The sequence below is a fragment of the Brachycentrus maculatus genome, unplaced genomic scaffold (genome assembly GCF_059751285.1).
Source record: "Brachycentrus maculatus isolate JH-2025_06_01 unplaced genomic scaffold, ASM5975128v1 h1tg000007l, whole genome shotgun sequence".
Classification (NCBI taxonomy): Eukaryota; Metazoa; Arthropoda; class Insecta; order Trichoptera; family Brachycentridae; genus Brachycentrus; species Brachycentrus maculatus.
Genome location: NW_028280762.1, coordinates 1,348,359 through 1,363,649, shown reverse-complemented (window position 1 = coordinate 1,363,649; position 15,291 = coordinate 1,348,359). Strand labels below are relative to the sequence as shown.

Below are 15,291 nucleotides of genomic sequence, written 5' to 3'. Positions count from 1 at the left end.
GTTTTATTTGTATGATGATAAATAAATTTATAATCAAACAAATTAATATTGAATTTTGTATATTAAAAGCATTGACAACTTTGTGGCATGGTAATAAAACACTCACCTTACCATCCATTGTTTACTTTGTGTAATACCACTTTTTTAAAACACTTATTTGTGAATAATAAGTGTTTAATAGTCACAAATAAGTGTTTTAAAAAAGTGGTATTACACAAAGTAAACAATGGATGGCAAGGAGAGTGTTTTAAATATATATTGATCTCCTTTAATGTGAAAGTAAAGCGATTAATTAGTCTTGAGATTCGTATACCAGTATGAGGTAGTGTAAAACAAGTATTTAAGAAACAAAAAGTTTTCTCGCAAATCGAATCTATTATAGGTTATTTTTTATGTGTTTTTTGTTAATAAAATACAACTTAGTAGACTCAAAAAATCTGTGTTTGATTTAAAATTAATACATAAATTATTATAGGTCTGTCAACCTAATGAAAAGATAACAATTCGATATACAAAATTGAAAACAAAAAACAAAAGAAATTATCTTCTTTCTTAAAGTATAAATTGTTTCCTTAAATAATTATCGAATAGTGGGTTATTTATTTAAAACATAGTAATATGTTTGGGATAACATCCTTCTTTTGAACCTTTCTCAATGAAAGTCCCAAACCTTTTTGTTTTAAAGGCTTTTTTCAGTTATATTTTTCATCTTATTTTCCTTTTTATTAATAGAGTATTACTAACAAACCTACCGACGCCGACGTCCCAACTGTCAGAGTGTTCACGTCTCGGGCATTTCTTTTCCTATCCCTTTCATTTGGGCATTTCTGGGGAATTTAATAAAACAGAAGGAAGAAGAAAAAATCCAAACCAATGATGGCGGTACCCTCCCTTATTTTTTTATTCTATGTATCTGCTACCTTCAATATGAAAACCGTTTTCCTCCTGACAGAATTATCCTTATCTTTTTCCATAGGGTTTCGTCGTTTAGACGGAAGGTTTTATTTACAAAATGGAAAATATTCCAAACATGGCAAATCCCTGTAAGGAAGGGCAGCCAATTTATATCTGAAATCATATTTGCAGATAAACTAGCTTTAATGGATCTGTCACATTTAATAATAATAATAAAACCCTTATCCGCACCCCAATGGTGCATAGGGCACTGCGTCATATAAACGCAGTTTTATCTTGATCGTTTTCACATGAAGGAAAGGTGATCAGCCATCCGCTTCAGGTACCAGTCCAGGGTAATATTGAATAAATATGACAGTGAAAAAATCACTAATATTTATTTTACCCCCCTTGGGAATCAAACCCGGGACCTCCAGAACGGTAGCCGAGCGTGCTGACCATTACACTACGGATTTTTTTTAAATAAAATCAATATAAACATCCTTGTAACAGCTTCGTCTAAGCTCTTTCTTTCTTAATACAAATTATGGCCTTGAGTGATATCTTGACGCTTGACCTTTTTTTACGAATATTTGAACTTTAAAATAGCATTCTTACGATTCACAATGCATATAGGTCAAAAAAAGTATTAAAAGATCGTATTGATATCTTAACATGGATGAAAAGATTAATTTATTAAGTTAAAGGTAAATATAGATGTCTGGGTATTTACAGGGTATGCAAGTTGATTCAAGTAATAATTTCATATATTGTGTAATATAAACCATACTTAAATAAGGTACCAATGATTTTAATATAAAATAATCATTTTTAATTTCACTTCGACTTTTTTTTAGTGGCATAACCCGCAAAACCTTAGGAACGTGAAGGTATTATAAATACATTACAAAACCCAGACCCAATTGAAAATTAATATTTTTTAAATTCATTTAACAATTGGCGGGAATCGAGCCAGCAACGCAAGTTTTGCAGTCGAGCGTCTACCTGACTACGCCACAGACTTATCAGTAAAAAACTTTAGAAAAAAATTCTATTATAACATGTGTCTCGATGCATTACGCATAATTTTCAAACACGGTATGAATAAATATAAATATATATATATATATATATATATATATATATATATATATATATATATATATATATATATATATATATATATATATATATATATATATATATATAATATATACATACATATTAGAAATGCATAAAAATTACCTCGGGGGTGGGATTGGAGCACCTTCCCTCTGCCTCCGTGGCAGTAGCATGGGACTGTTGGGGGTGGAAACGGACTGGCCGGCCGACAGCTCCGTTAGGCGAGACAAGGGGTCGAATATTTGCGACAGCCTCCTGGCGCGCTCGTCCGCCATGTCGACAGCTTTCTATTAACGAATTTCGCACAACACTATTCGGACAGTTTGAATCCGCGAAAATTAAAACGAAAAATATTGATCGAGAGCACCATTATGTCATATATTCACTTATTTATAATAATTTAATACTTAAAACACGTATATACATGTTTATCACAACACAGTGTACATATTTGGCAAGTCTTTATAACATCTTTTAAAAACACGTACTAAAAACATATAAGTTTGCTAGGTTTTGCTTTTGCGTTATGTTACGTAATGTTACGGGCTACCGGGAACAGCCTTACCTGTACATCCTGGAACTTAAAGGGTTAAACACTGATTTAAAAAAGCAGTAAGCCATAATTTAGCGATTATTTTTAAATACAAGTCCGATTTATGAAAACACGACGCGAATTAGATTTTAATAACAACAATTTTAATAACTGATTTTTAGTTTTCACTTTTTGCGACATTATCATTATAAATTGTGTGGAGATTCAACAAAAATTTCACAATGATGTACGCCTAAAAACAAGTAAATTAGGCATTAGAGGAAAGCTCAGTAATTGATTCGGCAGTCACTTTGTAGTAATACCTATCCATTTTTAATTTAAGTTTTACTTGGTTAATACCACTATCCCTTAAAATATTTTGATACACGTGTTTCGATGCATTCTGCAACGTTTCGAATACGGTGTTTGAAAATGATGCGGAATGTATCGAAAAACGTGTCACAATAGATTTTAAGCAATAGTGGTATTTACCGAGTAAAACTTAAATTAAAAATGGAAGCTTTAGTCATTGTGTAACACTAATAACAAAAAAAGAAAAAGCTTCTACCCCCTCTTTATCCTTCAACGTTCGAACAACAGCGATATTTGATAATGATGCTGAATGCGTCGAAACACATATGAATGTGTCACAACAGATTTGATTAAAAAAGTCTTATTTACCATGTAAAAATTAAAATTAAAAATGGATAGATATTACTACAAAGAGACTGCCGTTTAATCAATGCAATCGTAAATTGCTCGCAGATGTTGAAATGATTTTTTACAGGTTTCAGAAAAATAAAGGATGAATTGTATTTCATCCTGTCTTGTTTTCAATGAGCCGAAATGGAAGGACCGAGAGAATTTTATTTACAAAACAGCTTTCAATTGATTACATAGAGGTCTTATTGGTTTCCCGGAAGAAAGATGGAATCGTGTGCCTTTACTAACGGAATCATATGATCCAATTTGTGGGGAAAGAGTAAATAATGCTTTTAAGGGAAAACACTTGATGGCAAATAGAATTTGAAGACGAGCCAGGAATATTAATACGGGGCTGAAATCTGTGAATATATCGTACAATTTCTTGCGAAAAATAAGTAAACACCTATTCTGTACCAACAAATACTCGTACAAATCTAAGCACGATTTTTAATTTTACTGTTTTGAATATTGAAAGTATTAACTTTGTGGATCATATTGATAAAAATGTGAGTGGATCAAAACACAAAGTCTTTTTATTTCCCAAAACAGTATTTTTTATTTTACTGATACTTTATACACAAAGACAGCTGTTTTGTCTTGTTGAGGGCATTGCCAATAGACATTTTATTCAGTTTAGTGTCGAAAATCGTTATTTATTCAAGTAAATTAATATTTGTGTCACGTTTGTAAATTTGCCAATATGTTGTGTTTGCGACAGTGGATAACTTAAGTAAAATTATAAGTAAATTTATGCTCACATAATAAAGTCAATAACTTTTCTGAGGTAGGCAGCATTTACTTATTTTATAAAATGCAAAATTTTAAATTTAAATATTATGTCAAGAGAAGAATTAAATATGAAAGTATAATAAATAAAAAAAAATTATAATCTTACAAAAGTTTTAAAACAAAAATCAAAACTGAAAAAGAAAAATGAAGAAAAAATCCGAATTCCGTATCCCATAGTGTATATTTTACCCTAAATCCCTAGTATCTATTGGACTCGAATGATCACCATAACTTCTAATGAATGATTATTAAGTCAGCATCGCGTAGATTCTATGCGGTGCCCTATGCACCATTTGAGTGCGGATATGGATGAAAAGAAAAATAAGTGACGAAACTAACAAAATACCTTTTTTTTTAATAACTCGTTGTGTCTTACCTAATTTCTATAAAATACCTATAACTATTCAAATCAACGAAGAAAAACAAATTTATAAAAATTAAACAAAAAACGTTTTTATAATCACTGAAAATTTTAACAGAATAAACTGCACTATGTTCACAAATTAATCACAAAACAGATGATCGAATCACAACTTGATCCCTTTCGAACGCGGAGATATGATTTTTTAAAATTAATTATTATTAGGTAACCTCGCTACGCGAGTAGTTCGTCGGATCTACCGCCAGGCGGCGTCGGGTGGCGGCGCGCACTTTTGGCGGGAGACGGCCGCGATGGCGGACAGTTTTGGCGGGAGCGGCCGTCCGCGCAGGAAGACGCGACCATTTTTAGAATCTGTAACAGAAAGAAAGGAGTGCGTGAGTTATGGCCGCATGAAAGGAGGTAATCCGTAAGTCATCGGAGCATAAAGCGCGGGGATAATGAGCCGGCGGGCTTGTGTTTGAAAATGGAACGGTGTTGCCGGCGTGATAAATACACTATTTGTGTCTGTTGAGATCTGTTGAGTATCCAACACGGGGCTAGATGTCATACTTAATCAGTAAAACATGTCTTTTATGATTTGTAAATACATACATACTTCAATTATACGCCATTTTTTATAAAAACACATTACAGATGTTGATGACCTGTTTCAACCAAAACCATGTCTTTATCGGGGAATAAAGTTACAAAGAAGGCTGGAAAAATAAAAGTAGTTAAAAACAAAGCATGTGTGTTATTGATTTATTAAAATAATTTATTTTTTCAGATTATAAAGATACAAAAATAAGTTAGTCAAAAGGCCACCGTGGCTCTAATATTTCATTTTTCTATTAGATTATTGAAAATCGTATTGGTAGGTACTACGTACAATCTACATTTTTTAACGTGTTTTTATGAAAACGCTGTATTAAGACTATATATTTTATTTAAATACAAAAAAAATAGTAAAAACATTGAATAAAACTCGGGCGTAACCGGGTAACACTATAAAATAATTTCATTGATCGATTCGGCAATATAACAATCATTCGGTAATATCAATCCGTTTTCAATATACATTTGACTCAGTTAAACCACTATTTGTTGAAATCTATTGTGACATTGTTTTGATGAATTAAGTATCATTTTCAAACACCGTTTTAATAAATAGTTTTATTAAGCAAGTAAAATTTAAAACTAAAAAATAAATAAAACAAAATAAATTGTGGCGCGCACATTCCGAGTCGTACGTGGATATAAAATTAAAATAAAAACTAACTAACTTACCATCACGTCGCTTCTCCGCAGGGCTAGGGAGAGATAATAGAACGCCACATCAATCTGTCGTTGCACACAATCTTCGCCTCTTTCACATTCATGCATCTTCTCATACATACACGTCCATTATTCCGACTCTTGACCTGACCACTTTCAAGTACTTGAAATACTTCATTATGCCAACCATTTTCGCCGCATAAATTTGTTTAACTACCCTTTATTCACCTATTCAATACACAATTGAATTTTAATTTTTTAAACTATATTTTATGATAAGATTTATTACGATTGTATTTAGCAGCGCGAAAAAAAAATGGGTCAAAGCCAAAAAGATATTAAAAAAAAAAAAAATATTCTAAGAAACAAAATCATAATTAAGATTGTTATATATTTCGAGCGTAACATTTCGTCAAAAGAATACAGGATACTAAAATTACTCGGTCGTATTATTTATGGATGGATTGATAGATGATCCGTGGCAGGAAGTGGAGAGTGTATGAGTTATATATGAACCACAAGTATAGCCATATCCTGCTGGCGCCGCGACGCCCGGTGACGTTAATTGCCGTGCCTCGCGATGGACGTCGCACACTGGGTCGTCGGCGGAAAGTCGTTTATTTTTTTCGAAGACGTATCAGCTGTTAATTTATTGTTGTTTTCTGACGGTTAACATACTAGCCGATAATCTCTCATTCCTCGTTTCCTCTCTGTTTGTATTTAAAAGGCACATCAGTCGAAAACTATTCACCGAATTGATTTTTATATATTGACATCTTAACAAATGTAGGTGAAGAAGAATATGAAAGTTTGGGTATGTCAAGGCTGACAAAATGTCATAAGACAAAATCTACTGTGTTTCGATGCATTCAGCATCATTTTCAAATACCGTATGATGCGGAATGCATCAAAACACGTGTCACAGTAGATTTTAATGCCGAATCAATGAATAAGATTTTTGATTGGACTAAATATATTCTATAAAATATAATTGATAAAACTCGCAAAAATACGATATTATTTTTTAATTTCGGCATTAACTCTTGATTTAAGTAAAAAAATAAAGCAATTGTTTAAGACCACTTTTAATTCAAATATGACTGATTTTGAGAACTAAAAACGTTCTCATCACAGGATAAAAACACAAACTTTTTGTGATTCTGAAAAAAAAAATCAGTTTATACTATAAAATCCCACCAATAGGTAAAACAAAAACAAACATCTCCAATGCAATATTATCACAAAATACACAATATATACATCTTTTCCATGTATAGCACAAAACGAATTTAAAAACAAAATCACAAAATTAAACGCAAAAAGGTACCAACAGCTTAGTTCCCACGGTACAACAATGTATGTACATATTATTATGTAACACATAGTTATAAAAAGATTGTAAGTATAAAGAACGGAGTTTCCATTTCAATTTCTTTCGAAGAAAGTTCTTTAAATCGTTCCATTAGTTTAAAGGGTGAATCTCCCTCACGATAAATGAAGTTAATAGGGAAAGATAAACTATCATTGGAGCGCCCTTTCGGGGGCACGTAGAGTCGATTTTCCTCGTGGAAGCGTGCAAGTCTGCAAAAACACACCGGACACTTTAATACCGTGGGGTGAAAAATGGCCCGGTCATTTTGGAGCCATTTTACTAAGCCATTTATCCAAAACACAAAGAGACCGTTTAAATTACTAACAGCTTTATAAAGAGAAGCACATGCCACACGGATATTATACCACTATTATCTTGTATTTTTAAAGAATTTTTATCTAGGAAAAACTGTGAAATATTTCATTATATGCACCAAGAATTGGTGCTAAATTCTGTAAAAACATTTTTATTTTGAATTTTAAAACAATTCTCTTCTCAGAAAACGCAAATATTTGATCATACGAATAATAAGTACAGAATTACTATACTTAGAATTAAGAAGAAAAAAAACGAGAAATACCAGTGTAATAAATTAACATTTCCAAAAATGGCGATATTTTTCAACAAATATTGGTCAGGAATTAAAAAAAAAACAATTATTTGAGCTAATCATTGTGATCAACAAAATCCTTCTGTGAAAGTAACGTTTCTTCAACGAATGTAGGCACACAGTTAAAAAGAAGGTTTAAAATATTGGCTGATTTTCATTTGATTTGAGCCCCATTTTTGTGAATTGTCACCTCTAGAAAGCTCTTAAAACAACTTAAATCTAGTTGTAATTCTACTTTTCAAAATTTATATATGCAGACTGCTTATACACCAGTCATAGTAATCGTTGTTTAGGAGCAAGACTGCTTCAAGTCGTAAGGGTGAATTTGTCGCATTAACTCTCCTTTCTAGATATTACAAAGACCATAATTAACGTAAACTTTACAGTAAAGATCAAACATATCTTGTTTATATTAATTCAAAGATAACACAATATAATTATGTTACATTTATCAAAAATAAACTGCGCCTTATGGAGGGTTGAAATACTTAAAACTACGTGAATCCTAAATTAATAAGACCCTTAAATCCGGTCTGTCGAGATTGGAAGTATAAGAAAATCGAATCTCTGCCTAAATATGGAATAAAATACTATTGCTGGACAGATCAAAAGTAATATACTTTTTTTTATCAAATTACAACTTAGAGATCAAATTAATAATTTTTGAAAAAAATACGATTATACGCCTAAACCTATGGGCGGGGTCGGCGATTTACAAAAGGCACAGCTGTTAAGGGTGCCTCTCGGGGGGTTGATTTTGTGACCCCCCGACCAAAGCCTTCTCAAACGACTTGCCTTAGGGGGTGAATTATTGCCCCAGATTAAAGTTATCAGCGGACTGTCGAGAGAGAGAGTATTTCCGTAAGGGCGGATGCAATGAAAATGCAAGGGAAATCGCTTCTAGTGTAAAACACAAAATTCAATTTAAATTAAATACAAACACATTTACCTAAATTCAATTAAAATGTGTCATTTATAGTTTTGGCATTCACTTTGTGGTAAGATATTATTAAATTATAGATAAAACGCTTGTTTTTTTACCACATATATAAACACTTGTATAAACATAGTGAGTTTATATTCAAACCCATAGATGGAAACATCTAAAGCTTTTGAAACTAGTCGTAAAAATATAATACTCGAGTGTTAAAAAAAAGTGTTTTATTTGTAGTTTAAAATTGAATTACAACAAATTAACATACTTTTTTAATGATATTTCGAGATGGAATTTGTCAGATATTTATTTGACTATTTTCACGTTTTAATAAAGTATATTCAGGTTATTTTTCTTCATAAATAATATAAATTACACAAGTCAAACGGCACAATCAATGCTAAAAACGTCTTTAGGGTATCAAATAAAGCTGTGCAATCAAGATAAATTATTTGGCATCAGCTACAACAATGGGAATATTTTTAAACACATTTAGGCTAAAATAAATTCAATAAACTAAGCACACTAAACAAAGAAAACTGTAAAAGCATTTCCCACCTAGAATTTTGTTTAAACGTACATAAGGAGGACCAAGTCAATTTAATCATCCTTGAATATTGTTAACTAAGCTTATCCGTCGGTTCTAATAATGTATTCAGTTTGTTCATCTCTCGAGGTAACCGCTTCAGTCGCTTTCGTCCGAATCCTTTGTGTTCACTACATGCTAGTTTGCAGCAAAAGGGAACTAACTCCAGTTTATACAGGTATTTTTTTATTATTTCTTTTTATCGATTGAAATATTTATTTTAACTGATTGTATACAGTATTAATTATCATTATTTAAAAAATTTCTTAACCTGAAACTAAAAAAAAAAGCATTTAAATTTAACCTATATTGCGTTCACAAAATTATGAATCAAGATAGCACCGCGTCGATCTAATACACACAGGTCAAGAAAGTAGTTACTAGATATATAATGTATAAAACGAAGTTAAATGGTGTGTTGAATATATTTAAAAAAAAAAACAACACATATAAAGGAGCATTGTTAAAAATTTATTAATGTAAACACGACGAGTTTCAAGATCAAAAAGTGAAAACATAAACAAAAACCGTTTTAGTTTGAATTTTCACCTGGTGAGAACAACTGTAGTTCTCAAAGCTAGTCGTGTTTATATTGTCAAACATAAAAAAATGGTCCTATACATGTGTTAAATTTTTTTATATTTAAATTATCGTGTTATTTCACAACGTTACTGCCAAATTTAATGAAAATAATATTAAATGATGTTGGTTTTACAAATATATCAATCTTTAAAATTTGAACAGAATATAGAACAACTCGATCAATAATTATGTACTCTTTTTATTTTTTTATCAAAAATGTTAGTAATAATAGTATATAACCACTCACCGAGATTTCTTTCTACTGGTTTTTAAACGTACCCATCTCTTCGTCAAGACAATCACTACAACACCATGCAAACGATACTATTTATTTTTATAATTTATATTTGAAGCACTAACTTTATGATTTTCCATTTTGTACTTAAAATGTAACTTTGTTTGAAAAATTTAAGTAAATTTATTTTTACTTATGAAAATTTGTAACAAAAAAAGGAAAAAATGACTTGCCACAATGTAAAGGCATTAATTATTTAAAATATTTTTAATAACACTTATATACTTCATTTTTGTGACATGGCCAGATTGGACATGTCCCCCTGGCGCTGCGAGCTCGTCGTGTCGGTAATTGCAACTATATTAGCAGTCCGTTCCATAATGCGGCGCAGAGAGATGACAAAATGTCAGATGCAGAGGTTGTCAAAGAGCATGCACTTAGTGGAATTGGTTCGCGACAGCAAACGCAGCATGCAGACGTGAAATGAACGAAGTCTAATTGAATATCGGATTCAGGGAATCGCTGCAGACGAAATAAAAATGTCGTGTCACACGAAAAATGGAACTAAGTTTATTCAATAATCGGTTTGGAAATACCTAAGTCTTTATTTTTACTGAGATACTAGAAGCTACCGCTGAAAATAATGTTAAATAGCAAAAAAGGAGTTGGTGTATATACAGTGGAACCTCTCATAACGCACACCTCTCATAACGAGTAATTCGCATAGCGAACAAAAAATATGTAAAAAAAGTACCTCCCTTTATAAGCGAATTTGGCATTAAGAGTTACACAGAAAGAGGAAGTCCGTTTTTCATGTCATTCTTTTGTGAACCGGGACTTCCGCGACAGTCAAAACAAAAAATGTTTCATATAACGAGTGTTTCGCTTAACGAGTAAGATTCTGGAAGGAATTATGCTCGTTATGAGAGGTTCCACTATACATCGTTCAGGGGGAAACGAGGAGTACTACTACTACTACCATCACGCCTTTTCTTCCGCAGGGGTAGGCATATAAGATGGAACGCAGCATTCTTCTGTCCTGATGTACACTCCTCGCATCCTTCACATCCATACATCTAGTTATACAAACCCTTCGATTTTTTTGACACATACAGTTATTTACATTTATACCTGTATGTGTATACCGCAAATCTCGGGAACGACAAGCCAAATTGACTACAGATTGGATATATGCTTTTCCTGGCTGAAAGCGGGTTACTGTAAGTTTTGGAACCGCCAAGTGGTGCTGTAGTCGAGATATAAAAAAAAAGTTATTTCTTTGAAACCAACAGACAAAATGACACCAAATGTAATATTGCATTGTTGTTTCATCGTTTTTTTTTTAATTTTCTAACAAACGTGTGTCATATTTGTAATAAATTTATTCAATATATTATAATTCTGTGCCTCATAAAATTCTTTCTTTGCCGTTTAACCAGAATGAGTAACAGTAACGCGTGGTCAGGTTCAGCTAGTGTAAAAAATATATATCTATAAATGAGTGTATAAATTTCATATATCAATGAAAGGATGATTTTTGAAATTTGGAATATAAAATATTGTTAAACGTCAAGTGAGAATCATGAATTAAAGAAGCAAAAAAAAAATACAATATTATTATTTTTGGTTCTTCAACTCATATAAATTTATTTACATATCGTAGAACGGGGCTACTTGAACTTTGATGTGTTACTTGAGCCCAGTACAAAAAAAAACTGTATTTGGTCTACAATAATGAACGTATTGACATGATTCATTGTTTCCCTGACATGTGACACTTATTGTCACGATACTTCGATCAATACCACGATCTAAATATTTTTATTTTGTACTGGGCTCAAGTAACACATCAAAGCTCAAGTAGCCCTGTTCTACGGTACATGTAAAAAAATACGATGATTCAAATAGTGTCAATAACATGGGAGATTTTTTAAAATTCTTCATTAATTCGTTATATTACACTAGAATTCAAGGACTTTTGACGCATGATATGGTAAAGAGGAGTATAAAAATTCAAAAACAGTCGATTTGCAAAATTTATCGGTAAAACCGGGGCTAAAAGTCAATTTTAACTTTGCGAAAACATCTTAACGGCGCGAACCCGGATGTCATTACGCGCGACGCGTGACGGAGAGGCGCCTCTCAGTTTCCCCATTAATTAATGGCATCCTGGGCGGGAAAATTGAAAACGTCATATCCAAAGAAAAATCAATCACTTCCGTCCACGCGGTAAAGTAATCAGGCGCCATCTTGCGTTCCCAGTCACTCCTATTCACGCAAACAAACTTAAACATACATTTCGACATCTCAACATAGACGATGAAGACCATGGAAGTCTGGCAATAAGGGCTTACGACCAGTCAAAAGCTGGTTTGAGGGTCGTAAATATTTAAATAACTTTTCTACAGGTAAAAATAAATATAAAATATGCTTTTTATACATGGTAATTGAAAAAAAAATCATAAACACACACAATATAAATATTCAAAAAAACTATTACATCATTCATGGGTATGAGAAATAAATATTAAGAGTAAGTCCTCTCCAATGTTAAAAGCAATATCAATAAGAAATAAGAAATAAGAAATATCAAAAGCAATAAGAAATATCTAGAAAATGAATCAATTATAATATTTTATTGTAACTATATTAAATAAAATAGAAATATACTTTAAACAGCCTTTTTACAAGATATCACTTTATACACGTGTGACATTCACCATTGTACCGATGATTAACAATCGCACAACTCAAAATTTTTAAACTCACACGTACCTACATATACTTATAATATATATTTTCATATCACTTTTTGTTTTAGTTCACGGCAGCATATGTTTGATTTGAGAAAGCTTTTATTTAGCTGAGACCGTTTAATTAAAACTTATTAAAATAGCTTTAACCTTTTCTACTCTGACCATTTTTTCTCATAACTGATCAGCTACTCTGATAAAAAAAATGTGACGTTTTTCTACCATTAAAATAAATATTTTGGTTCCCAAATTTTGGGACACTGTCTGGAAATTCGTATGACCACTTGTTTTTATAACTGAACTTGAAAGTGTAACTTTCATCGTTTTCCATGGCGGATTAAGTATAAAATATTTATTTTACACACATAAAATACAATTTCTGTTAATTAAACTACTAACACTAATATCACAAAATTTTGAAATATAATAGCTCCACAAAACGAAAAAATGTGGTCACAAAAAGTGGAAGTATCCTTGGAGAACCGTCATAAATGAAGGATAACGACTGACTGTCTCAAAAAAATAAGCGTATGACAAATATTCTATCACCCAAAATGATAATCTATTTTTCCCAGATTATATCTAAGTAATGGAAAGTCTTATTGAAGAATTGTTGGTTAATTCAATATGTTGCGATGATTAAACGCATTTATATCAAATATTTTTTTGGTAGAATATACTTGGGTGATAGAGAAATCAATGATTAAACTTTTACCTGCGTCTAGCCAGACATTGTGGCCCACGGAGCTGCCTACTAGAATCATACGGGCCAGAATGTCTGGCTTACAGAGTGGTAAGAGTTAATAAGACACACTAAAAATGCTGTGAAATCATGTCGTTATTGATGCAATATATTGTTTCTCTTCTAACTAACAACCTATTAAAAATATTGATTAAGATTATAACATATGCAGATAGATAAGACGATGGAGATTAGAGGTCCATAACTTCATCTTACGTAGACAGAAGGGCCATCACAACAACGAGACGATAATGACGTCACACTCGAGGAGTAGAGCGCTTAAGCCCTGACATGTCTAACGGCGCGCATAATATGTGCAGCAGTCTGAGCACACTTCGAGTGCACATGTCAATATTTGGACAAGTGCTCTAATCATACGTGTACACTGCAGGAAGTCAAGTAAGCACATATTCGTAGTGGCAGACAACACCCCAATTGAGTCGTTCAATGCAACACAATTGATTTATATTGATATCTCAACACGACGAACAAGTCGGAAGCACGGAGGTTTGGGCAGTGGCATGCGTTTCATTTAGGCGCATAAACAGTGCATACCCTAGCCCGATGAAATAAAAACTGTAAACGTTCAACCTATGTGTTTTCTGTGATCTTTTAGTGACAACCCACGGGTTTTAAGAGTTTTGATATTTAATTAAATATATAAGTGTGTGTTTTAAAAAAATATATATTTTACAAACATTAATACCCGGTGTTTCCAAACTGGCTATCTTAAAAAAAAATCTGTGCATGGTTCTGTCTAAATTAACTTATTAACCATCACGCCGCTACCCTGAAGGGGTAAGCAGGGAGAATAGAAACACACTTCGCTGTTCCACATTCATGCGCCTCCTCATACATACCCGCTGTTTTCGTATATGCCACATATACATAAATGTATTCAATTTGATAGGAACATTATTGTTATCAGATTTTGACAGTTAAAATAAAGTATTTCAAGTGGGAAACATTTGTATATAAGTTAATATTGAATAAAATGTACCAATAATAATAATAAATAACCATATCCGCTCTCTAGGTGGAGCATATGGAGTCCACAAACTGTCTCCAGGCTTTTCTGTCGGCTGCCAGCTCCCTTGCATCCTCCCAAGTCAGATCCGCGGCACGAAGTTCTGACGAGAACTGCCGACGAATTGTCAGCAGTGGTCGTCCTGGGCGGCGCGAACCTGATGCCTTGTACCAATAAAGAATCAAAAACATTTGGCTTCTTATATAAAATATTTTTATAGAAAGGTGCCATGGCGTTGTTGGGTAGATGCTCGTCTGAGAAACTGGCGTAGCGGTTTCGATTCCTGTTTGGGTACATATTCAACACTTTTCTTCCTCTTCTTTATCCATCATATACCTAAGTAACTTCACTGCTAACTTAGAATCAATGAAATGTATAAACTCATGCCTCTAGCGAGATAGCGAGTGTTTTTGCCTAGAATTTTCACTCATGAATTACATTAAATTATAGTTACTTTAAACATAAACAGTAAATCCACTCACGCGTAGGCATAGGCTATGAAACTTATAAAGTTGAAGCATGAGTAGGGACATAATAAGCGGTGTTGCATAAGCCGTAGCTAGATTCGAGAGTCACTTGGACGTTAGGTAATTCAAAAAACTCTTCTTTATCTCTCATGGTTTAAAAAACACATTTTATTAGATATTTTGAATCTGTTCAGTACTGGAATTTATTAATTGATAGGATGTTATAAAGATTTCTATCATGAAAGGTATTTCGCAATAAAACTGTGAACTATCGCTTTGGTTCGTCTTAACGCCTTATTTATTAC

General features: G+C 32.5%; 1 protein-coding gene across 2 annotated transcripts in view; it reads right to left on the bottom strand.

Moving 5' to 3' along the window:
• The window catches only part of LOC148313611 (uncharacterized protein CG43867), a 481,259-nt gene that overhangs the window by 290,969 nt on the left and 174,999 nt on the right, over positions 1 to 15,291 (bottom strand). Inside the window, exons 6-7 of one of the 2 annotated variants that reach the window (XM_088260074.1) lie at positions 4,634 to 4,775; positions 2,140 to 2,596 (exon numbers count right to left, since the gene is read on the bottom strand). In XM_088260074.1, coding sequence (XP_088116200.1) covers positions 2,140 to 2,291 — 152 coding nt within the window. In that variant the 5' untranslated portion in view covers positions 2,292 to 2,596; positions 4,634 to 4,775. Of the gene's footprint in view, positions 1 to 2,139; positions 2,597 to 4,633; positions 4,776 to 15,291 lie in introns of those variants that run through there. The other variant, XM_088260080.1, reaches the window with a different exon arrangement.